The sequence below is a fragment of the Aulonocara sp. 'chitande type north' Nkhata Bay genome, linkage group LG19, assembly GCF_057382095.1.
Source record: "Aulonocara sp. 'chitande type north' Nkhata Bay isolate Kocher_YH1m ecotype deep benthic linkage group LG19, A_spYH_male_GT1.1, whole genome shotgun sequence".
Taxonomy (NCBI): Eukaryota; Metazoa; Chordata; class Actinopteri; order Cichliformes; family Cichlidae; genus Aulonocara; species Aulonocara sp. 'chitande type north' Nkhata Bay.
In genome coordinates, this window is record NC_141362.1 from 7,927,133 (window position 1) to 7,953,183 (window position 26,051).

The 26,051-nt window shown below is 44.0% G+C and overlaps 1 protein-coding gene and 1 pseudogene across 1 annotated transcript; both read right to left on the bottom strand.

Moving 5' to 3' along the window:
• Positions 1-354: 354 nt before the first annotated feature.
• LOC147306419 (tumor necrosis factor alpha-induced protein 2-like) lies at positions 355-25,264 on the bottom strand. Its single transcript, XM_086275879.1, has 15 exons — positions 25,216-25,264; positions 24,384-24,571; positions 21,214-21,291; positions 9,719-9,859; positions 8,562-8,636; positions 7,668-8,304; positions 7,303-7,414; positions 6,973-7,095; positions 5,963-6,057; positions 5,755-5,847; positions 5,529-5,652; positions 5,307-5,426; positions 5,036-5,191; positions 4,114-4,235; positions 355-2,225 (listed from the first exon to the last, which is right to left on the bottom strand). The coding sequence occupies exons 2-15, from the start codon at positions 24,556-24,558 to the stop codon at positions 2,036-2,038; spliced, it is 2,241 nt and encodes a 746-aa protein (XP_086132005.1). The 5' UTR covers positions 24,559-24,571; positions 25,216-25,264; the 3' UTR covers positions 355-2,035.
• LOC147306420 (uncharacterized) lies at positions 12,500-14,228 on the bottom strand (annotated as a pseudogene).
• Positions 25,265-26,051: the final 787 nt, after the last annotated feature.

Consider the following 26,051-nt stretch of genomic DNA (forward strand, 5'->3'; position numbering starts at 1 on the left):
GATTTATTATTATCCAGGGTCATAAATGTCGCTGTAAAGTACATGTGTCTGAGTCCACCATGGCATAAAAACAACAGTACTTGTTGTTGTATTATGATGAACGAATGTTTTAAATTTAAGCTAACTCAGTTTGTGTTTAGTCAATTAATTTGTATTTTTTATCCAAAGAAAGAACTTGCAAATATCGCTAAATGTTGCATAAGACTGTAAATGTCTTCTTTCATGCTTAAATGCAAATTTAAGTGTAACACCATGCTTATGCTCTGTTTGACTCTTTGTAAAATTACAAAATGATTTGATTGAAAATAAATTACATATGAAGATGGTTAAGTTCAATCAAATTTACACTGTTTGTTTAAATGCAGGCTACCTGTACTATACAGTTGATTATAAAGTATTTTCATGATTAGGTGAGGTCAGTTCCATGATTTTTCCATGACAGTTTAAGCAGACAAAAGATCTGGAGTTTATATTATTTCACTGGAATGTAGTCATGAGGTCTAAAGAGATGTTAATGCCAGTGAAAGAGGGTGTGATTAGACCCAAAAATCAAAATAAACCCATCTGAGACAGGAAAAACTTGATTAGAAACGGCCGAATCAACAATCTGATTTATTCATAAGAAGAATGAATGCTCCAACCAGCTCAGCAACACTGAAAGGTCCAAAAGACCAAAGAAGAAAACTAAAGTGGATGATAACAGTAAATATACCCTGTAAATATACAGGGTTTAAAACAAGGTGCAAACATGAGGTTAAACTGAAGAACAAGAAGGTCAGATTAGATTTGCCAGAAAACATCTAAAAGACCTCGCACAGGTTTTGAAAAGCCATCTTTGAAAAGTTGAAACCAAGATTAACTTGTAACTTAAGAAACATGGGAAGAGAAAGTCAAGAGAAGAAGAGAAACAGCTTGTGATCCATTTCACTACCACATTATCTGTGAAACATGGTGGAGACAATGGGCCTCATGTACTAATACATAAACAAGTCCACACGAAAAATTACTGTTAGATTTGTGAAACGTTGCGTGCCAGACTATTCTGATGTCACCAATGTGCATATGCTAGTAAATCAAAAGCATTTGGAACCAACATGCACATTTCCTCACCCCCATTTCTCTATGTACAAAACTATGTTTACCTCCAAGTGAAGCAGAGCACATGGTGACGATGTTTTAAGAGAGAAGCCTGCAGCTCTAAGACAAGAATTTAGGAGAAAGTTTGACTGTAGAAAATGGAATAAGTGTCTGAGGTCCAAGGAGGAAGTGTTTCCACATAAGTGATGGTCATCCAAAAATGAAAAATGACTAAATGAAAAAAAAAAAACTTAGGCTGATACTTGCTGTGTCAAACACTAACAGACAACAAGAAAAATGACATGGAGAATTGTCCATGGCATTCACTTGAACATCTTTACAGACAGACTGAAAACACTAGAATTCACGCCATCTAATCTATCACACAATATAATTCAATTCAATTCAATTGTATTTATATAGCGCCAAATCACAACAAAAGTCGCCTCAAGGCGCTTCATAGATAATACACTCTGCTACCCAACTCTCAGTCAGTGATATTCTGAAAAGCAAATGAACAGCTCATCACTTCAACTTTGGAGAAAAACTAAATATTTTTACCCTGCGCAAAAATCAAATGCAAAATTACCGTCACATTTGTGAAACGTGCATGCCAGCCTTTTTTGTTGTCACCACGGTGCATATATTAGTCAATCAAAAGCATTCGGAACTAACATTCATATTTCCTCTGCCCCATTTATCTCTGTATGAAACTATGTTTACCTCCAAGTGAAGCAGACCACATGGTGACGATGTTTTAAGAGAGAGTCACAATACAACACAAAATGCAAAAATGCAGAGAGGAAAGACTGTCTTCTGCAATCTGGTCACATGAGGACACACACAGTGGGATGTTTGTTATTAGCATAGTACATGTAACATTACAATCAGGCTTGTCCATGACAGCCACTTTGTACATCTTTACAGACAGACTGAAAGCACTAGAATTCAACTCATCTTATCCACAGCATGATGAGATACATAAAGGATATGAACGGCTCATCACTTCAACTTTGGAGAAAAACGTCTGGGTTTCAGCATTAGTATGGCTTTCTTTCAGTATGTCCAGCACTGTGGTTTTGATAGTTTTCTTGTCGGCTTTGGAGAGGTTTGCTTTGAGTTTGAGCAGAGCCGAGACATGTTTTTCACTGTTGGGGACACAAAGAAGAAAGGGTTAAAAAAAGTGTATCATGTATTTCATGATTATGTTTATGATGCTTGCCTGGGGACTCTGTTGTCCTACTGGGAGACTTCAATGCTCATGTGGGCAATGAAAATGAGACCTGGAGGGGTGTGATTGGGAGGAATGGCGGTACCTTTGGATTGGCATACTGGGATGGTGGTTCCCATCTTTAAGAAAGGGGACCGGAGGGTGTGTTCCAACTACAGGGGGATCACACTCCTCAGCCTCCCTGGATGGTAGGGTGCTGGAAAGGAGAGTCCGTCCATTCGTCAAACATCAGATACAGGAGGAACAATGCGGTTTCCGTCCTGATCGTGGAATACAGGACCAGCTCTTTATCCTCTTAATGATACTTAAGGGTGAATGGGAGTTTGCACAACCAGTCTACATGTATTTTGTGGACTTGGAGAAAGCATTCGACCGTGTCCCTCAGAGTGTCCTGTGGGAGGTACTCCAGGAGTATAGGGTGTTTGGCCCATTGCTACGGGCCATTCGATCCTTATACAACCGTGGCAAGAGCTTGGTCCGCAATGCCGGCAATAAATCGGACTAGTTGTCGGTGGGTGATGGGCTCTGCCAGGGCTGCCCTTTGTCAATGATTCTGTTCATAATTTTTATGGACAGAATTTCTAAGCATAGCCAAGTGGCGGAAGGATTTCACCTGGGTTGTCTCAAAATCTCATCTCTGCTTTTCGCAGATGATGTGGTTCTGTTGGCTTTATCAGGTAATGCCCTCTCACTGGAACAGTTCGCAGCCGAGTGCAAAGCAGTGGGAATGAGAATCAGCACTTCCAAATCTGAGGTCAGCCGGAAAAGGGGGGAGTGTCCACTCCACGTCCGGTACAAGTTCCTGCCCCAAGTAGAAGAGTTTAAGTATCTCGAGGTCTTGAGATACTGGGAATGGAGAAGGGAGTGGGAGATCAACAGATGGATTAGTTCTGCGGCTGCATTGATGCCGACACTGCACTGGTCTGTCGCGGTGCAGAGAGCTGAGTGTAAAAGGGAAGCTCTCAATTTAACGGTTGATCTACAACCCCACCTTCACCTATGGTCCCGAGTTGTGGGTAGTGACTGAAAGAACGAGACCACGGATACAAGTGGAGGACATGAACTTCCTCCGAAGGGTGGCTGGCCTCTCCCTTACAGATAGGGTGAGAGGTTCGGCCGCTGCTCCTCCATATTGAAAGGAGCCAGTTGAGGCGGTTCTGGGCATCTCCTGGGTGAGGTGTTCCAGACACGTCTTTTTCTGTGTGTAACCAGTTTCCTGCCTCTGACACACATTCTTCCTAATAGCTGTCAGTAACACATCACCACACCTATTTAAACTTCTGAAAAAAGTGAAGGTGGAAAATGTGTCAGTTTCTGTTTTAAATACAACAGTAATTGGAACTCGTATTGGTGACACTGATATGTGCCTAGATGTACATGAATTCCAGGTTTCCACTAGTTTTACCAAATAACTCCCCATGAAATCACACACTTCTGTGGTGCTGATGCTTTCAGACACACAGACAGTCTATATGTGAGTGCTATCAACAGCAGTGTTTATGTCCCCTGATTCCCTTTTTCCTTTTCCTTTAAGGTTAGAAATAAGAGGTCTATACAGTTGGGTTTCCGGTGCCACATTTGGAAGAAAATCTTTCTTTTCACTCTAATTAACAGCATTGACTTCATCTGCACACAATGCTCTCTCATGCCAGCATATTTTAATTTCAATGAATGCTAAGAAGAAACATCTGAAACCAACTGAGATGTTTGGCTCAGTCTACTTGCTGTTCCTCCTCACCTATCGATAAAAAGTGCAGTTGTTTTTGTATTAAAGTAAATAATGTCTGAGTCAATTCAAAAGTTACCTGAGGTCGGGATAAGCAGATCCCAGTGAAACGATTTGCATCTGTATGGCAGGAATATCTTGGAGTTTTAGCACTTCTGCAATCTTGGTCAGGATTTCCTTTAACCAGTCTTGTTTGGATCCCTGTGAAGACAAATCAGTGACGTCAGTTTAGTCTGCAAGTTTCCCCAAACTGTAATCAACATAACTGGAGTTATTACACTGGGGTTTCCCAAGATCGATGATGTATTTGATACGTTCTTTCAGTTTCATGAATAATGTCTTTATTTATGCACCATGTAGTCATCAACCAATGGTCAGATCTTTGAAACATTTGTAACTACAGTCCAGTTGTCCTTAAATGGTTTTTTTCCCTTCATTTCTACCATGTTTTAGTCCATGTAAAATGTTTGTATAAAATATTAATTTATTAGCTACAGATAAAAATCTGTAATTTAAAAATCTTTATGACAAGGGCACTCATCATCTAACTTATATATTGACTGTTGGTCCGTCATTTTCTATGAGTCAATACCTTTGTTCTTAACCCTCTCAGGCTCAAATTAAACTTTTTGTTGCTAATGCACAACCAAGTCCTGCAGTGGTACTTCTGAGTAAAAAAAACTCATAAAATATGTATGTGGGGTTAATCAGGTTGTTAGTTTTTAACTGTTGCAAATCAGCAACGCCTGCCTCGAGAGGGTTAAGGAATGAGTCAGGTTTTCCATTCCATTTCTTCTATATCCTTGGAGGCTGACATTTTAGCCAACTCCTCTGACTTCCTTTTTGAACTTTATAGAACTTTTAGTCAAAACTTCCAAACCAAATGAATGTGAAATGCAGCTGATTCTTATTCTTATGTTTTCCAGAGCTCAGCAGAAATCTGATCACTTTTGGGTTTTATTCATGTCTCAGCTAAAGTGTGCAGTGAAGGTGAGTCTCACCATTCTGGCAAACAGCTCGTGCAGTCTCTCTGCATTTTCTTGCACAGTCTCGTAAGCCTTCAGCTGACGATCCTTGTCCTTCAGTTTGACCTCTCCTTTCAGGAGCCTCTGGACATATTCCACTGTCACTTCCTGGTGAAGCTGACCAATCAGCTCCTGAATTTAGCCCAAGTATATAAGTAGTCAGAGCACATCATAATCCTTTTACTTAAACATTAGCAATGAAGGCAATAATGGCCATTCAATCCAAAACAAAGTTTCCTCCTTTTACCTGGTAAGAGGACTGACTGGAACCCTGAAGTTCTTGAAGCTGGTCTTCAGTGCTGTTCAGCAGCTTCTCAAACGTGTTCTTCTTCGGCCAGTCACTGGTTCCCACCTTCTGGTAGTGTGGCTGTGTGAGGAACAAATAACACATTGTTTTAAAATCTTTGATTAAAACATGTTAGGATTTAATCCTGAGGATTATTGATATCTGCAGTTGTAAAGAACTTACTTTGAGGATCTTGTGCACAGGGGTTAATAAATAAGTGTGGGCAGACTGTTTCATCTCAGTCAGGACCTGCAAACAGTTTTCCCGCACATTCTCTGGGAACAGATCGTGCTTCTCAAAGAAGTCCCTTTAGACAGACCACACAGGACACATTAGCTCACAGTGAAGTATTCTCCTTTTATGATGAAGTTAAAATCTGAATTTCCATCTAACTGGATCAGAAACATACCTGAACTGTTCGACACAGCTGAGGTTTGCCTTTATGAAAGCTTTGCTGTGCGGTTTGTTCTGCCTTATGATGTCTTCATGAAATTTTTGATACCTGCAGAAGATTAAGAACAGCTTTCACTTTTATTATCTTGTTATTACCAAACGTAAAACTAAAATGTATTTTCAAATTTAAATATTTAAAAGACAGCCTTGTGAAGCCTTGTTACCTCTGCATGAAGTCTGTCAGGTTGGATGTTATTTCCTGGGCCTTGTGTCGGTCTCTTACAGTTATATGTGCTGATGTCACGATGCCGTTGATCAACTGAAGACAAATGTATTGACAAATCAGTGGCAGTTTTAAGTTCTCAAAGCACTTTACACAGCAATGCACTTCCATCATTTTCAGATCCAGTTAAACACCAGGAACCAAACCCAGTGCTTTACAATGTTAGTGACAAACCCAAGTGATTAAACTACAGAACCATGGGAGGGTTTGAAACTGTGACTCTGATCTGACAGTAAATACGTTTCTATAAATGACCCAAACAAAAATAATTGTCTTCCTTGTTTGTAAATCTTTTTCTCAAAGTTTCTCAAAGTCTTTTTCAGTTTGGTTAATATGTGCAGCAGGCTGGAAAATATTTGTCGGCACTTCTTTGGAAAGTTCTAAAGTGGATAACAGAGTAAATGTCATTTTGCACATTTTGTTCTCCTATAATCAAAACAATGCTATGTCATTACTTCACCACAACTTTTATTGCACAGTTCTGATATAGCAATGTATTCAAAGCCTCTCACAATGGTCAATGTGGCGGTGGTGAGGTCCCTGGCTCAACTGCAGGGGAGGAGTGGAGCAGTGAGCTCAAGGGTGATGGAGGGACCCCTCTTGAGGTGTCAGGGATTTAACTAATGAGGTTTCTCTCTTTGTAAATAATGAAGCCAGAGACCTAAGATGAGAAGTGTGTGAGCTGGAGACCAGCAGGAAAACAGGTGGAGTGGGTGCCGTACCTGTCAACAAGCAAATGATTTGCAATAAACACTCCTCAACATGATGCAGTGTGTCAGGTGAGTCACTACAGTCAACAATTACAAGTCAACAAACGCATGACTCACTATAAGAATCCTTGAAGTTGGCCACCACAAGTGACACCTTTCACTTTATATTAACACCTTTTTATAAAAGCATCAATTTCAGCCTCTTTTATATCAAGTTGTAGCAACTCTACGGCAACTGTACCTGGATGACATCATAGGCCACAGGACTGGCGTTGCAACCATCATCTCTTGTCGGCTCCTTTCCTTGATCCCACTCTTTCTTTGCTTCATCCAATACTCGGCCAATATAAATCATCAGGTCGCTCTAAACACACAACAACACACAGCTGCCAGTTTTAAACCGCTTTCATGTGTAAAGATTTAATTACTGACAGTAATAATTACATCTACAATATTATGTTCAAAAAAATTAAATCAACAACTCTTTGATGCTGCATTTACACATCTCACTTTAAGCCCTGCAATGACCATACTGATTAACTGGATACACGCCTCAGATACACTGTGTTACCTGTTGTTTGCTGAGGTACTGCTCCTCCAGAGCTTTCAGTAACTCGTCAGGAAGCAGGTTTCCCAGCGCTTCAGTATTGATATTACTGGCCAGCTCAGGTTTTTCAAGGATTCTGGTACACAGAGCAGATAACACATGAGTTTCTATAAACAACCCAAGTTGTGTTTAGTCTATAAAAATGGCATTTTATTTTGCACATTAAGAAAACAAGAAATTAGCCGTTACATTTGTATTATTATTCACTATCTGTAATTGCTCAGGTATTTATTCTTCTAAAACCAATGAAGGACCTCACACTGACAGACATCATCATGTTTAGTCACAGAAAGATGCTGCTTCAAACAATAATTGAACTGGTGGCTTACTCTGGATAAAACTCCTTCACCCATCGCAGGAGGAAGCTGCAGTCCTTGTCATCCAGAACAAAGTCTGCAATCTTTTTGAGCCTTGCGCTGAAAGTTTGATGGTACTGTCTTGCATAAAAGTTACAGATGTCCATCTCTGGTGGGTAGCAGTTCTTCACAACCTCCACCACCCGCTGCAGGTCCTCCTTCAGCTGCCTGCCCATGGAGTGGATCTCTGCCTCTATAGATGACTGGTTCACGGGATCACCAATGGGGCTTGATGGATTATCCATACGCCCATTTACTAATTTTTGAAGCACTTCATCATGGTGTTTCTTCCACTTCTTGGGCCTCCAGGCTGGTGGAGTCTGGCATCTTTGTTTCCACAGCTGGTCCTGCTCTTCCTCAAGGTTGATGGCTTTCACCGCAGATGTCAAAGCAGACACCTCTTCCTCAGTGCTGAGAGAAAGACTCTTCTGCAGAATCTGCCATACACGCTCTTCAAGGGCTTTATGGTCTGCAGCAAGCTTTTCTACCGCTTCCTTGTTGGCCTCAGCCTCAGCTGTCTCCCAAAACAGATGTTTCTCCCTGTCTATCAGTTGCTGAGTGGCCTCACAAAAGGCTTGCATTTCAAGGTATTCCTCAAACGTAGATTTCACTGGTGGACAATAACAAAGACAAATCTTTGAATTTCTTTTAGATTAGTACTATTTTATAGTTCAATCACCCAGGCTCTCTGGGGTTCTCTTGGTATTTATCACTAAACATCTAAACAAATCTTCCTAAACAGTGAAATGAATGCTGCACATGTACTATATACACATAATTAAATATCATGAAAATAATTGTAATTAAACTTATGCCATGGATATTAACATGGGATTCAACAAATAAAAAAATATTTGTACTTCCCACCTTCCACCGAGGAGCGCCTATCCTCGTGTCCTTTCCGTCTAAAAGAAAACTCTCTCTTAACAGTATTATTGGGATCTGAAAGAAAAAAGCACACAGTTTAATGAAGTTTGAATAACAGACTGCAGACATGAGTTCTGGTCTTTTGTTTTCTTCACTTTCCACAGACAAGCATCAGCAGTGCTTTTTGTTGTGAACTCAGTGTCAAAAAAAATGTTGTCTTTTTGCCCATTATTGTCATGTGTAGCTGTGGCAGGCATGAAGGAGGTGGACCCAAGTGCAGAACTCAAACATGAAGGATGAACTAAAGGTGGCAGTTTTATTGCTGGGGAAATTGTTAAAAGTGTAAACTCACAAGAAACACCAAAATTTAGAAAAATGGAAAATAGTAACAAAAACACTGGGAAAAGAAAACTTACACCAAGAAACTACAAATGAGGAGCTACACTGAAACTAGAAACACATGGAGATTTACACACATGAGGAGGTACGATGTGACAAAGGGCAAAGAAAAACACAGGGCTTAGATATTCAGAGGAGTAATAAGGGAAACAGGAGCGAGCTCTGCCGCAAGCTTTTCTACTGCTTCCTTGTTAGCCTCAGCTGTCTCCCAAAACAGATGTTTCTCCCTGTCTATCAGTTGCTGAGTGGCTTCACAAAAGGCTTGCATTTCAAGGTATTCCTCAAACGTAGGTTTCACTGGTGGACAAAAACAAAGAAAAATTGTTTTTAATTATCAGCACTATTTAATAGATGAATCGCCCAGGCTCTGTTAAACTGCTTTGATACTTTCTCAAGTTTTCACCCCTAAAGATGAAACAGGTCAGAAGAAGCGTTTATAGCCATTATTTTTTTGTTTTTGTTCCACAATTTTACTGTGGAAAACACTTTTAATTATAACATGTTTCCTACTGCAACTTTGGACCTCTGACCTTTATAACGATTTGAATACATGTCCAATGTTCCTGAATAAGTTTTGTTGGGAAACAAAACAAACAGATCAAAAAATGTTTGATATTTATTACTTAACATTTAAACACATCTTACTAATGAGTGAAATGAATGCTGCACATGTACAATATGCACATAATAATTAATAATAAGAAAATAAGAAAAATAATTATAATGAAACTTTCAACTATATTAAAATGGAGTTCAACAAATAAAAAATAAAAAATATTTGTACTTCCCACCTTTTTCCTCCTTCGAGTCTTTAGAAGGGAGTGTATCCACTTCCCTTTTCCATCTCCATAGAAAAGATTCGCTCATTCTCTTTAATCTTTTATCAAACATACGGGGTTCTAAAAAAGAAAAGCAAACATTTTAATGTAGTTTGAATAACAGACTGCAGGTTTTCTCCCCTTTCCACAGACAAACATCAGCAGTGCTTTTTGTTATGAACTCAGTGCCCAAAAAATTATTGTTGTTTTTTTGTCCACTATAATGACCACCGCAGAGAACATTTTATTAAACATTTTACCGAGAAAAAATCCTGTGCAGATTTTAGCCACTTTGGTTTGTTCTTTCATGACTGCATGATTGTAAATATGAAATCTGATAAAAGGGCTTTTTAACAGTCATTTGGAGTTTTTATAGTAAGGTCAGGGGTAACAATCCATGCATTAATGAGGTACATTTAGTTGTTAATATACTGGTTGTCCAGCCATCAAAAAACTGTAAGTCCAAAGTGTCACATATAAATGAATATTGGCATTTACGTGGTTTCATTTTTACAGTGCATGGTTAAGTTAGCAATTACATCCTGGAAATATTCTAGATTTGCAAAAATGTACCACTTTACATACATTAAATATTTTTTTAACACATAGATTATTGACCAGGTTAAAAATATTATTTGAAGGCATCAAATCAGGATTCAGGAAACTGTGATGAATATAATCACTAATAAATGTTAATGTTACACTACTAAATACAAATAGCAGCTTTACTTAGTCTAAGGAGCTTGGAAAGACAAGCATCTGGACTTCTTTAAGTTGCTTGAAGACGTTTCACCTCTCATTGGCAGTGTTGGGTAAGTTACTTTAAAATAGTAACTTAGTTACATTACTAGTTACTTCTCTCAAAAGTAACTCAGTTACTTCAAGTTACTCGTTACTTTCAAAGTAACTAGTTACTAGGGAACGTAACTTTGGTTTTACTCAGAATTCTCTTGTTAATGTGTTGCTTCCATAACTTTGCCAGTCTTCTAGCTTGCTTACTTGCCACAGTGCACTGTGCCACCGACCAATAGAAAGGAAAAGATAATGTGCATATTTCCACGAGAGAAATCCCACGCCTGGACCGTCATTGACCGCCGCCATGATTCTAGCCTACGTCACAGCGTCATGTGCGCTTTTTACATCCAACACAAAAACTGCAGTCGTGGTGCTTTGATTGTACTCAGAACTCAGAAATTCTGCCTTCTGAATAGGAAGATGTAGGCAACACCAGACTGCAGATGAGCTGCATACAGGGCTGGACTGGGACAAAAAAAAAAATCAGCCCGGGCATTTTGACTAGAGACCAGCCCACTATTATAGGAAAAATCATAAAGCCTTTGAATGAAAACAAACACTGTTGTGACAGTGATGTTCACTGTTCTGATGGTATATATGCATCAATCTATCAATCGTTTGTTGTAAGATTCAGATAATTATTTTTTAAAAGCTAGACATTTTAAATGAGAATAAGAAAGAAAAGTATTTCTTTGTGCCCCCCTCTCCCTGTTAATGTCCTACCTGGCCCCCTGGCAACACTTTGCTAGACCCGCCCCTGCACAGTTACCAGCTGTCAGCTACATAAAAAAGGATCCTGGTGTTATTTGTCTCTCAGAAACAGTTCATAACTTCAACTCATTCATGTCACCTAAAAGGTAAACCTGTTTCTCCATCACCTGCTCAGCTCTGATGATCCAGTAAGGACATCTCCTGGTTTCATCTTCATGTTTCCCTCTCACCAGATAACCAAACCATATCATGACCAGCAGCTTTTTTGCAGCTGTGGCTCCAGCAAACATCAGCTGATACTAGAAATTAATATTAAATAAATTCTAACAACAGCTGATCAAGCTTAAACGTGCTGCTGTTGTTTAGCGCGACATCCGCTGGTTTTCTCTTTCTGGCGCAAAGTGGGCGATAAACAAACAAGAGAGCCGATCAGCTGATCATTGATCAGTTTCATGATTGAAGTAGAAACAGGAGAGGGAGGGGGAGAATGAAAGAAGAGGCAGCTGTGCAGCGTAAACACAGAATAACTCCAGCTTTGTGTCTTTTTCATTGTAGCTGAATTACGGGACAAACTGTTCCTTTTCACCTCAATAAGAAATGCGTAATATTTCCTCTGAATACCAGACGGGACGGTTGGCAACTCTAATAACTTATGAACAAAATAAAGTTCAACATCATTAACTTCATAGCACCACCCAGCTGTGTAGAAACTCCGTCATGCTAGCTAGCACGCAGTACGAAAAAGTCAGAATAACAAAAATAAACTCCACCTAAACTTGGTTCATATCTGACTCAGAGAGACTGCAGGTCATAACTTCTTACCTGAAGTTCAGTTCACACTTGGACCGGCGGCCGCCTCGGGTCTCTTTTCCTTCTGCGTCCCTTTTCCTTCATCCACCTGCTGGCCTCCACCACTTGCTAATGTTACTGAATCTGTGGAAGCTCCGCGATAGCCACCACACGAAGTAACGAGTAACGACCCTATCTAAATCCCAGTAACGACTAACGCGTTCCTGATTTTGGCATAATAACTAGTTACCGTGCTCGTTACCACAATAATAACGTAGTTACTGTAACGCGTTACTTAATAACGCGTTAGTCCCAACACTGCTCATTGGAGAAGCTTCTCCAGTTCTGGGGTCAAATGGTGAAGAGTCCCAGATTTAAGCCCTGTGGGAGTGTGGTGGTCCCCCCCGCCCCTCAATGAGCCTCTAACTAATCACATGAGCCAAGGTGTGAAGACGGGTGTGGGTCAGCCAAGGTTTCGGGTGAGCTCATTGTGAAACCTGGCCCCACCCTATCATGTGATTTCCTGAGGTCAGATGGCCCAGGATGTGAGTGGGCGTTAAGGCATCTGGGAAGGGATCTCAGAACTGGATTATAGATGGCAGACAGTTGGTGTCGTAAGCCATGAGGCAGTGTAGTTCACAGTCAGCCAAGGAAATCATGTCCAGAACAGAAGCCACAGTGAACATAGATGGCTTCTTTCACTCTTCTTTCAAACCATCAGTCTTCTCTGTTCAAAATGTGAACATTGGCATCCTCAAAAGAGTGACCTTTGTCCTTTAGATGCAGATGGACAGCCGAGTCTTGTCCCGTTGAGGTGGCTCTTCTATGTTGTGCCATGCGTTTATGAAGTGGCTGTTTGGTCTCTCCAGTGTAGCGGTCTGGGTATTCCTCGCTACACTCTACAGCATACACTACATTGTTAAGCTTGTGTTTAGGAGTTTTGTCTTTGGGATGAACCAGTTTTTGTCTGAGTGTGTTGCTGGGCCTGAAGTACACTGGGATGTCGTGCTTGGAGAAGACTCTCTGGAGTTCCGATACACCGGCTACAACAATGTTGTTTCGTTTGTCTTTCAGAGCCTCCCTAGTTGGTGTCTGATCTTCTTTTCTGTGCATCTTTGCTGACCTGTGAACCGCATGTTTTAAAAGCTTCCTTTACATGTACACTTTCCCCCTGAGATCCATTTCCAGACACCTTAACGCCCACTCACATCCTGTGTCATCTCTGTCATCGACCTCAGGAAATCACATGATAGAGTGATTTCCTTGGCTGACTTTGAACTACATCCGTTTTCACACCTTGGCTCGTGTGATTAGTTAGAGGATCATTAGGGGGTCCATTGTCCCTCTTGGGAGGACACTCCCACAGGGCTTAAATCTGGGACTCTCCACCATTTGACCCCAGAACTGAAGAAGCTTCTCGGATGAGAAGTGAAACGTCTTCAACTTAAAGAAGTCCAGACACTTTTCTTTCCAAGCTCCTTAGACTACAATGACCTGGATAACTGAGAACCTTCACAGACGGCAGCTTTACTTGCTCAACATTTGATTTTACTCCTGGTTGACTTATCTGCAGCCTTTAATAGTATTAATACTTCTCTTATTAACAGACTACACAACTGAGTTGGCATTACTGGTACTGCTCTCAAATGGTTTTCTTCATACTTGTCCAACAGATACTTCAGAATTTGTATGAATCAGCGTATGTCCTCATCTGCACCCCAAGTCTCAGTCCCTGCACCAGTTTCCTTTATTGTCATGGTCTCCGTGCCTGCCCGGTCGGCCCCACAAGGCTACAATTGCTGTTTCTGTTCTCTCCCTCTCTGCCTGGGCGGAGCTCACTGTGGGCTCCTGCCCTTGGCCCACACACACACCTGACAACACTCACCCATCATCACCGGGAGCACTATTTGAGGCTGGAACACAGATCCTCTCGTCGCTGGATGATTGTACCCCTAACGTTAGTGTTCTCACAGCTCTTGTGCTTCATATTCGTGATTTGTGATTAGTTGGTGACCTGCCTTCTCGTCTGCCTCAGATCTCCCCCCCCGGGACCTGCGACCTCCCTGCTGCGGGAACGTGTGTGAGTGTGAGCGAAGAAGACGTGAGCGAGTTACCCTGTGATTCCCCCGGAGTTTTGGATCCCTTCACTGTACATATATTGCACTGGCACTGTAAATAAACTACACCTTGGAGATACCTTACCGCTCTGCGTTTGAATCCCTGTACCAGATCGTGACAGAATCATCCAGCCACGGAAATGGATTCAGCAGATCCAGCGGTCTCGACTCCCACCCTCGCCACTTTGGCCGCGATGCTGGCACGCCACGAGCAGATGTTCATTCACCTTCGAGCAGAGCTCGCGAACCTCACACAGGCCGTGGCCCGGCTAACACTGCTACCGGCCGCTCCACTGGTCGCCGCTCCTCCGTCGGAGGCGCCAGCTCCAGCAGTAAGTGTCGCGCCACCTGCTCCCTCACCTGTTCACGTTGACAGATTCCTCCCCACTCCCAGGGCTTTCACGGGAGAGATTGATAAATGTGCTGGTTTCCTCACTCAGTGTGCCCTTCAGTTTCGCCAGCAACCGCAAGCCTTTTCTACTGATGGTGCGAAAATCGCTTATATCGTCCAGTTACTCCAGGACCGTGCTCTAACCTGGGCTCAAGCTGCGCTTCAGGCGGAGCCGGACATCACCTTTTCTGACTTTCTTACTAAGTTTAAAGGTGTGTTTGACAGGAAAGCCACAACTGCCACCGCCGGCCAGCGCTTGCTTGCGCTTAAACAAGGTAAACGCAGCATGGCTGATTTTTCTATTGACTTTTCTACCTTGGCTGAACAGGCGAAATGGGGGGAAGAGGCCCTTAAAAGTGCATTGCTCACTAATATTAATGAGGAAATAAAGAATGAACTAATGCTCCGTGAACTGCCTTCCTCCCTGGATGCGCTTCTGGTTTTGTGTATGCGGGTGGACGATCAGGTGTGCGCACATCGGAGCGCACGCGCGCGTTCGGGGCATGCCCCGCTGGACTTTTGTGGGACCCCTACTGCAGCCCATGGGTCGTGTGACGCCGACACCGGGGATGGGGAAGAGCCCATGCAGCTTGGGCGCTCACGGCTGTCGCCCGCGGAGCGCCAGCGCCGTCTTGCCTCCGGTGAGTGCGTTTATTGCAGCCGTAAAGGCCACTCTGTCTCCTCCTGCCCAACGCTGGCAAAAGGGCGTGCTCACCAGTGATCGTGAGGGTGCTGGTGGGCGATCTGTCGAGTGAAAGCCCTCTCCCCAGACTTCTTTTGCCGGCTACTCTGCGTGTTCGGACTGTTTCTCATTCTCTCTCCGTTCTCTCAATGAGAACGGAGAGAGAATGAGAAACAGGGCTGAGCAGAACTTTATTGACACCTCACTCGCCGCCAAACTGAACATCGCCTTGGAGCCTCTGTCACGCCCCCTCCGCGTTCACGCACTGTCGGGCCAGCGCCTGCCTGACATCACTCATGTTTCTGAATTCCTTTCATTATCTCTCTCTGGCAATCACGCAGAAAGGATTTGTTTTTTTTTGTTTAAGGCTCCTCTCACTCCGCTGGTTCTGGGTCACCCCTGGCTTGTCCTCCACAACCCGCATATCGACTGGGAGAAGGGTGCCGTACTAGGTTGGAGTGTGGCCTGCCATATGAACTGCCTCCGGGCTGCGGCTTCCCCCGTTTCGCTCCCACCCACGGCCTCGCCGTCGGACGCCCCGGACCTCTCGATGGTTCCGCGGGTTTATCATGATCTGCGGGATGTTTTTTGTAAGGATCGGGCGCGGTCCCTTCCCCCGCACCGCCCGTACGATTGTGCCGTCGATCTTCTTCCTGGAGCTCCGCTGCCGTCTAGCCGCCTGTACAGCCTCTCCCGGCCTGAGAGGGATGCTATGGAGCATTACATCTCGGAGTCGCTGGCGGCAGGGTTGATTCGCCCCTCCTCTTCCCCTGTCGCGGCTGGGTTTTTTTTCGTGGATAAGAAGGATGGTTCGCTGCGGCCGTGTATTGACTTTCGGGGCCTTAATCAGATCACTGTTAAGAACAAATACCCTTTGCCGTTGCTTTCCTCCGCCTTTGAACTGCTTCAAGGCATAACCGTCTTTACCAAGCTGGATCTGCGCAACGCTTACCACCTGGTGCGCATCAGAGAGGGGGATGAGTGGAAGACCGCGTTCAATACGCATCGGGGCCACTTTGAGTATCTCGTGATGCCGTTTGGGCTGACTAACGCCCCCGCAGTGTTTCAGGCGATGGTTAATGATGTCCTTCGTGATTTTGTTAACCGTTGTGTATTTGTGTACTTGGATGACATCTTGATCTTTTCTAAGACACTCGAGGAGCACAAGGTCCATGTCCGGCAGGTCCTGCTACGCCTTCTGGAGAACCGGCTCTTTGTGAAGGGGGAGAAGTGCGATTTCCACGTGGCGTCAGTGAGTTTTCTGGGCCACATTATCGAGAAGGGGGACTTGCGGACTGATCCGGAGAAAGTGCGGGCTGTGGTGGAATGGCCTACTCCTCCTGATCGCCGCCAAGTGCAACGTTTTTTGGGATTCGCCAACTTTTACAGACGGTTCATTCGCGATTTCAGCAGAATCGCTCTCCCTCTCACTAAACTCACCTCTCCCAAAGTTCCCTTCCAGTGGGATTCTGCCGCTCAGCGAGCCTTCGCCCTGCTCAAGGACAGGTTCACCACTGCTCCCATACTCCGGCAACCGGACCTTACACGGCAGTTCGTTGTGGAGGTGGACGCGTCGGACTCCGGGGTTGGGGCAGTTCTGTCTCAACAGCTGGACGGTAAGCTGCACCTGTGTGCCTTTTATTCTCGCCGTCTCTCCCCAGCAGAGTGTAACTATGACATCGGGGACCGGGAGCTTCTGGCTGTCAAGCTGGCCCTGGAGGAGTGGAGACATTGGTTGGAGGGAGCGGCACAACCATTCATCGTCTGGACGGATCACAAGAATCTGGAGTACCTGCGCTCGGCTAGACGTCTCAATTCCCGGCAAGCCAGGTGGGCGCTGTTTTTTGCTCGTTTTGACTTCACTATCACCTACAGGCCAGGAACACGGAACGTAAAGCCAGACGCCCTGTCCAGGCAATTCTCCATCACTGGGGAGGACTCGGACCCTGAGCCTGTCCTCCCGGCCGCCTGCGTAATTGGAGCCATCTCCTGGGAGATCGAGGGGCTCATCCAAGAGGCGCAGGAGACCGAACCGGATCCTGGCACTGGTCCACCTGGTCGCCTCTTCGTTCCTTCAGCCGTCCGCTCTCAGGTTCTCCAGTGGGCTCACACCGCCCGCTTTTCATGCCATCCTGGGGTCCTCCGCACCTGCTCGTTCCTCCGACGTTACTTCTGGTGGCCTGCTATGGCTAGGGATGCCAAGGAGTACGTAGCGGCCTGTTCGACCTGCGCCCGGAATAAGCTTTCGAACCGCCCTCCACCGGGTCTTCTGCAGCCTCTCCCTACACCAGCCCGACCGTGGTCCCATGTTTCTTTGGACTTTGTCACGGGGCTGCCGCCCTCCGCTGGTAACACCGCCATACTTACCGTTATCGATCGTTTCTCCAAAGCTGCACACTTCGTCGCCCTCCCGAAGCTCCCCTCTGCCTTGGAGACGGCCCGGCTCCTCACCTCCCATGTGTTCCGTCTTCACGGGATCCCCGAGGACATCGTCTCGGATAGAGGGCCGCAATTCACGTCCCGTGTTTGGAGGGAGTTCTGCTCCGCACTGGGGGCCAAGGTCAGTCTGTCTTCCGGTTTCCATCCACAGAGTAACGGGCAATCGGAGCGGGCCAACCAGGAGCTGGAAGCTGCCCTCCGCTGTGTCGCTTCGCACAACCAATCGACCTGGAGTGAACAGCTTCCATGGATCGAATACGCCCACAACAGCCACACGTCCTCCGCCACGGGCAAGTCTCCCTTCGAAGCGTCCCTGGGCTATCAACCGCCTTTGCTCCCGGCCATCGAAGGTGAGCACTCCGTTCCTTCTGTACAGGCTCACCTCCGCGGGTGCCGTCGTGCCTGGCGGGCGACTCGGGCTGCCCTACTCCGTACTAAGGAGCGGAACAAGACCCTCGCTGACCGTCGCCGGACACCGGCCCCCGTGTACACCATCGGTCAACAGGTATGGCTGGCTACCCGTTTTGTGCCGCTACGGACTGAGTCAAAGAAGCTGTCTCCTCAGTTTATTGGCCCTTTTCCCGTGGAAGCCGTTGTGAACCCTGTGTCTGTCCGCCTCAAGCTGCCGCGCAACATGCGCATTCACAATGTCTTCCATGTGTCTCAGGTCAAGCCGGTGCTCTCCAGCCCGTTGTGCCCTCCCTCCAGGGCCCCGCCGCCCCCCCGGCTCGTGGATGGTCAGCTGGTCTACAATATCACCCGCATCATGGACTCCCGGCGCCGGGGTCGGGGTTTTCAGTACCTGGTTGACTGGGAGGGCTACGGGATAGAGGAACGCTCCTGGGTGCCTCGAGCTGCTGTCCTGGATGGGGCCATGCTCCGGGACTTCCACCGCAGGCATCCAGGTAAGCCTGGTGGGTCACCGGGAGGCTCCCGTTGAGGGGGGGGTACTGTCATGGTCTCCGTGCCTGCCCGGTCGGCCCCACAAGGCTACAATTGCTGTTTCTGTTCTCTCCCTCTCTGCCTGGGCGGAGCTCACTGTGGGCTCCTGCCCTTGGCCCACACACACACCTGACAACACTCACCCATCATCACCGGGAGCACTATTTGAGGCTGGAACACAGATCCTCTCGTCGCTGGATGATTGTACCCCTAACGTTAGTGTTCTCACAGCTCTTGTGCTTCATATTCGTGATTTGTGATTAGTTGGTGACCTGCCTTCTCGTCTGCCTCAGATCTCCCCCCCCCCGGGACCTGCGACCTCCCTGCTGCGGGAACGTGTGTGAGTGTGAGCGAAGAAGACGTGGGCGAGTTACCCTGTGATTCCCCCGGAGTTTTGGATCCCTTCACTGTACATATATTGCACTGGCACTGTAAATAAACTACACCTTGGAGATACCTTACCGCTCTGCGTTTGAATCCCTGTACCAGATCGTGACAGTTATATATGTCACCCCTGAGCGATCGATGTAATCTTTTTAATAGATTTTCATACCATTGCTATGCAGATGACACAGTTTACTTTTATGTCAAGCCCAACAACCTTAACAGCCTTTCCTGCCGCAGTGACTGCTTCTCTGCCATTACTAATTGGATGTAGTCAAATTTACTTCATCGCAATTTCAGTAAACCTGAGGTTTTAGTACTTGGCCCAGGCAGTTTCTCTAAGGAGATAAGTCAGTACATCGGCCCCTTCACAAATGACTTCTAAAACTAAAAACCTTGGTATCATTTTTGACCAACACCTGAATTTTGAAACTCATATCTCAAAGCTCACCCAAACTTGTTTCCTTGACCTCAGGAATATTGCGAAATTCTGTTACTAGCATAATCCTCTGCATGGACAGGACACTGCTTATACAGCAGAGCTTCTGAAACCTGATCACTGCAGCCAACCTTTCCGATCCTCTAACCAGGATCTTCTAATTGTCCCTCACTTTAATTATTAAACCAGAGGTGATTGTACTTTTGAGGTTGTTGCAAACAAACTGTGGAACAGCCTTCCTCACTCAATCAGGTCTACTGACTCTGTTATTTGATTTAAAAGGTTTATTCCGGAGCCCGAAGCAGCTCTTGACAAAACAACCTGGCTAGCATGTACAGAGGCCTGACCACAACATTTTTGGAATGAGTAAAAGGAACTAGGTCTTGTCACTCAACATCACCTGTGGACCTGCATTTGTTGTACCTGGATGGCAACAAATGCCAACAAATGCAAGTCCAAAGTGTCACATATAAATTAATACAGGCATTTAATAACAAAGAGCTCATTCCTGAGCCTTGAGCAGCTCTTGAAGCAGGAGTGGTGACTTTTCCAGCAGCAGATTAGTGCCCATTGAGTGCCCCTACATCAATTGCTACTCTTGTGGAGGGGTTTGTGTGTTCCAGAGATCACAGGGGCTATAACGTTGGGGGGCTTTTGTCCCCTGGTAGAGTCTCATATGGCAAATTGGCCTTGGGTGAGGCACCAGACAAAGAGAAATTCAAAAACCCATATAAGAAGAAGATCCAGGGAATAGCATGGATTCCCAGCATAGGGTTACCGGGGCTCCGCTCTGGAGCCAGGGTGTTCCAAATGACAGTTAAAAGTACCAGGCCTTCCTGGAGTTCATGAATAGGGTGCATGAGGGTGCTCCAGCTGTGTTCTCTTACTGGGAGACTTCAACGCTCACGTGGGCAATGACAGTGACACCTGGAAAGGCGTGATTGGGAGGAACAGCCTGCCAGATCTGAACCAGAGCCGTGTTCTGTTACTGGACTTCTGTGCCAAACCACAAAACACAAACCACAACAAACACCATGTTTGAACATAAGGATGTCCATAAGTGCACGTGGCACCAGGACACCCAAGGCACAGGCTGATTTTGTAATTGTATCATTAGATCTGCAGCCATACGTTGTGGACACTCAGGTGAGTGTCCAGTTGAGCTGTCCACTGATACCATCCTGGCTGTGAGATGGATTAGGAGGCGGGCAAGGATAGTGAGGGAGAGCTGGGAATGCCTGGAAGAGGCCCCCATCTGCAAGATCTTCAACTCCCACCTCAGACAGAGCTTCGACAGCATTCCAAGGAGCCAGCAGGGGCTGGGTCCTGCAGGGTGTGCTCCAACTGTAGGGGGATCATACTCCTCAGCCTTCCTGGGAAAGTATATGCCAGGGTGCTGAGTGAGGGGAGTGGGAGATCGGCAGACGGATTGGTGCTGTGGCTGCAATGATGCAAATGCTGTACCAGTCCGTTGTGGTGAAGAGAAAACTGAGCGTAAAAAGCGAAGCTTTCAATTTATCTTCTGGACATGTCGGATTGGGAGGAGGCCCCTCTATCTCTCGGCTGGCCTGGGAACGCCTTGGTGTACCCCTGGACAAGCAAGAGGAGGTGGCTGGGGAGAGGGAGGTCTGGGCTTCTCTGCTAAGGCTGCTGCCCCCACAACCTGGCCCGAATAAGCAGGGGAAGATGGATGGATGGCTGTATGGATCTCTGCATATTTAGCTAGAAGTTAGTTAGAAGTTTCACCTGTGTTTGATCGTGTTAGTGGTCTGGATTTTTTCTGGTTGCTCTTCGGAGAGATGGATGCAGAACCAGCACTCAGACCTGACAGAGAGGGAAGAAGAGCACATTAGTAGAAGCTGGATTTTCTTTTAAACTGACTGTTTAGTCCCTACTTTCAAAAATATATTTGTCTTTGCCGTGTCACAGCAATACAAAACCAACTCTGAAGTTTATTTTCCTTTTTACACTGGCTGCCTGTCCGTCAGAGGATAGACTTTAAAGTTCTGATGCTGGTCTATAAAGCTCTGAATGGTTTAGGACCAAAATACATCAGTGACCTCCTGACCCAGTATGAACCTTCCAGATCCCTCAGGTCATCTGGATCCGGTCTTTTATCAGTTCCCAGAGTCAGAACCAGACACGGAGAAGCTGCATTCAGCTTTTATGCTCCATATATCTGGAACAAACTCCCAGAAAGCCTCAGATCAGCTGAAACACTCAGTTTATTTAAATCCAGGTTGAAGACTCACCTGTTCTCAGCTGCATTTGAATAAAGCACCAGATCCACATTTTTAAGCTTAAATTTCAAAACTTACATTTAACTACTGATTTTATCTACTGTTCTGATTTTATCTATTGTTTTTTTTTATTTATTTATTATTTTTAATAAATTTTAGATCATGCTTTTTATTTGTTTTTGTTTTTTAATGTCTCTGTAAAGCACTTTGAATCACCTTGTTGTTGAATTGTGCTATATAAATAAACTTGCCTTGCCTTATGTGGGTGTTTGTGTGTCCATGGCTTTGACATTGCTTTGTATTATACAAACTGAAGAATGCAAAGTTTAAGTCATGTTGGATACAGAACAGGCTGGTGCAGCACAGCGCCAGCACCTAAAAGTGAAACTGATCGGCAGAATCTTGAAAAACAGTCTGACCTCATTTCTGACCAGATGATGATTTAGAGTTAATGACTTGTGGTAAATTACCTTAATTACCTAATGTGTACACCTGAAATGTATAACCTTTGATAGAGGTTGAAAAGCTTAGCATTGGAAACATTAAACACTGGGTAAAATTTTGCTGTAGTGTGTTTACGTTCGACTATGATGTGTCTTAAATGGAGTTGTTTTGATTTGGTGCTTTTCCTGCATGACATTATCAGTCCCCCATCACTGTGGAGGAATTTTGCCCCAGTCTTCTTTACAATGATGCTCTCTACAGGTCCTGCCACAGGATTCAAGCTCTGGACTTTTTCTGGGATGATTCAAGTCATTGATTGTCGCCTTTCTGTTGTGGATTTGCTGCAGTGCATGAGATCATTGTCCTATTGCATGACAAACTTTGGGCCAAAAGATGGTTTCACATTTGACTATAGAATAATTAATTTCTGGGATAAAGAGCAATGTGTTTACATCTTCCATTTTTTTGTATTTAAAGTCTGAGGTGAGTTTTTTTGTATGTTTACCAGCACCAGAGGAAAGCTTGTCTGCTTATGTATGACCCAGGCATTCCGTCATTTAGCAAACGGACATGTTCCAACAAGTTTATCAGTCTTTTTGTGTTTTGTTTGATTTTTCTACCTCGGCCAAGGAGATTATGTCTTTGATAGTGTTTGTGTGCATGTATGCATGTAATTCTGTCTGAAAACATAGTAGCTTCAAAAGTTTGGGATGAATTCTGAAACTGTAGAGCGAGGTCATGTTAACTATTCATTAAAATTTACCTTACATCCACTGAGATCTTCAATATTAACTTAATGTGTGTTTATTTGTCAGAAATTGACATAAAAGCTTAGAAACTATGATTTTTAGTCTTGTGTGCATTGTTTCTCACTGCCAGTGTTTGTACTGACAACACAAAGGTACATAGGCGATGATATATATTGGCAAGGTAAATATGACATCTCAGTTTGCATACAAATATCATGTTTTTCAAGTTAACCCTAAAATGCATTATATCTTTAAAGAAAGTTTCATCAATAGAAAGAGAATGAGCTGCTAGTTAATTAGAAATACGGGTTGGTTTAAAAAAAAAACAATTTCCAAATTCAAATTGATTTTAATTTAAATAATCTGATATTAATACATTAAATCCTGGAACTGTTTTTTAAATATTGATTTCAACAACCACAAAACAGATAAAACTCCAAACAGTTAAAGAGCAGGTAAACAGATTCAGCAACGAGATGTAAAACAAAGAGTGGATCTTTCTCAGTGTACTTTGAGACCAATTTCCCACCAGAAATCTTTATTTTCTGCCTCATTGGCTTGCTTATTATGCACGGGTCTAAAGCGGTGTACAGTGTAGTCCAACGCTTTTCTTTTTTTCCCCACTGAATTTTTAATTGTAGAGAAAAAGTTAGTTCACTTTGTGTATGTCATGGCAACAGGATGAATACAAAGTAACTACTTTAGGATCTGTTCATAATTTGGAAAGGTTTTGACAGTACATAACCAAGACAAATGATCATAAACTTGCATTTGCAGAAATCACTGACAATACCCAGTCTTATTTAGAAATATACTATTATATAATTAGCTCACGTTAATCATGTCCAGTTATTACAGATAAATATTACCCATTACCTGCTCCTACATAATGTTTGTGTCAAAGTAAATCTGTCATTGCTATCTTCATCTGATTTTTACTGCACTACAAATTTCCTGTAGGACATTTAAAAAGAACAAAAGAAAACTAAATAAATATGTACAAATTACAACTATTTACTTTTACTGTTCCCTTAAAAGTAAACAGAGTGAGCTGCCATGGTGGAGCTTTGTCAGTGCATGTCTCCTATAATCAAACATCACCGTTAATGTCTTGGACAGGGGGGACACATTTCTGCACCTACAGTTTCTAAATGTAATGGTGCCTGCCTTCAGTCAGCTTGATAGATTTCTTTTTTTTGCTCTTTCTGCACTTTTCCCACACAACTTCTCCTTCCACCTGCACATACTGTGTGTACAATAGCACCCACTTCTCAGAGGAATGACTTCACACAGGCTTTCATGCTGGTCCTCTAGGGAAATATATGCAACCCTCACTCTCAAAAAGCTGGGAAACACTCATAATGTCAATGAAGATTTTAGGCATTGAACATAGAAGACACATCAAATGTAAGCACTGATGGCTAGCTTGCCACCAGTGCTTACATTTGAAAGCAGATTTTATGAAGACCTCAACGGTACTCACTGGGTGACGGAGGTTGTGTTGGAAGCCGGAGGCTCCTTCTAAACTTCCCCATCATGCCCACATTTATGCCACCATCAGTCGACGTCTTCTCATCGCTCTTGATGGATTTGTTGCTCTTGGTGGACACCGTGTCATTGCTGGGGTTCTCAGTGGACTTGTCCATCATTTGTGACATGTTATTCCATTATCTACCCAAATGTGAGAACGAATACAAAAGAAATGTTTAAAGACAAAGTTTGTTAAATTTTAAGTAACACGTCTGTTTGGAAGAAGTAAAAAGTAATAAATACTCAAATAAAGTAATGAAGTATTTGTATTTTGTTACTTCCCATCTCTGGATTTAAATAATAATTAAGTGAATTAGATCCTACATAATAAAACCTGTATAAGTAATGTATAAAGAATCAATTCATTGTGGCTTTCACCAGGATCATCCTAAAGCTATATTACAAGTAACATTTTATATCGGATAGATTAGAAAAGATAGTGTAGAAAAACAGAGAACAACGTGTTTTTTTTAAATTGGGGAACATTTCCTCTCATCTCTCAGGTCCTGGACTTTAAATATACTGTTTATCTGCTGTTGATCGTTTTTAGGCCTCGCAAAACTTCAATTTGTCTGGTTTACTAAATAATTCAAGGACATGCTGCACACCGTGCTGAGATAAGAAATTAGATGTCGCTGATACACAAATGTGTGTGTGTGTTTGTGTGTGTGTGTGGAGAGAGAGACAGCAGAGTGATTTCTCTCGCAGTTTTATTTTCAAGATTGATATTCAGTCCGTGTATGCAAACCGTACCTAGTTACAGTAAAGAGAAAAGATGTACTCACCTCCGGTTTCGCACAGGTGATAGAACTTCCACAGTTTCTTCCCGCTTCACCTGCTTTCGGTTTAGTTGAGGGTTGGCAAGAGGGTGTGACCGAGGCGCGCGATGGGGGCGCATTTACAATGGGCAACGTTACTTTCTCTGAGAAAGCCATATAAGTGTCAGGGCTCTGTGTGCGGGCAGGCGGAGAGGAGGATCCAAATGCAGGACTCAGACACGAACTTGAAACTCAAAAACCTCAGCTTTATTGCTGGTACGAAAACAAAACATGAAGTGAACATGGAATATGGAGAACCGAAACACACAGGCATAATCTGATGGTACGACGCGACATGGTGAAAAGGAACGCGATTTGTCCCGTACTTCAGCTAGACGGTAAAAAAAAGAAAACATAGACACAAAGCTGGATTTATTCTGCGTCTTTACTCTGTCAGCTGTCTCTTCTTGTCCCATTCTCTCCGCCTCCCTCTCCTGTTGCTACTTCAATCATGAAACTGATCAATGATCAGCTGATCGGCTTTTCTTTCGCAAGTCCAGTCTATCGTTTGTTTATCGCCCACTTTGCGCCAGAAAGAGGAAACCATCGGATGTCGACGTTTAAGCTTGATCAGCTGTTGTTAGAATTTATTTAATATTAATTTCTAGTATCAGCTGATGTTTGCTGGAGCCACAGCTGTAAAAGCTGCTGGTCATGATGTCGGTTTGTATATCTGGTGAGAGGGAAACATGAAGATGAAACCAGGAGATGTCCTTACTGAATCATCAGAGCTGAACAGGTGATGGAGAAACAGGTTTACCTTTTAGGTGACGTGAATGAGTTGAAGGGAAGTTATGAACTGT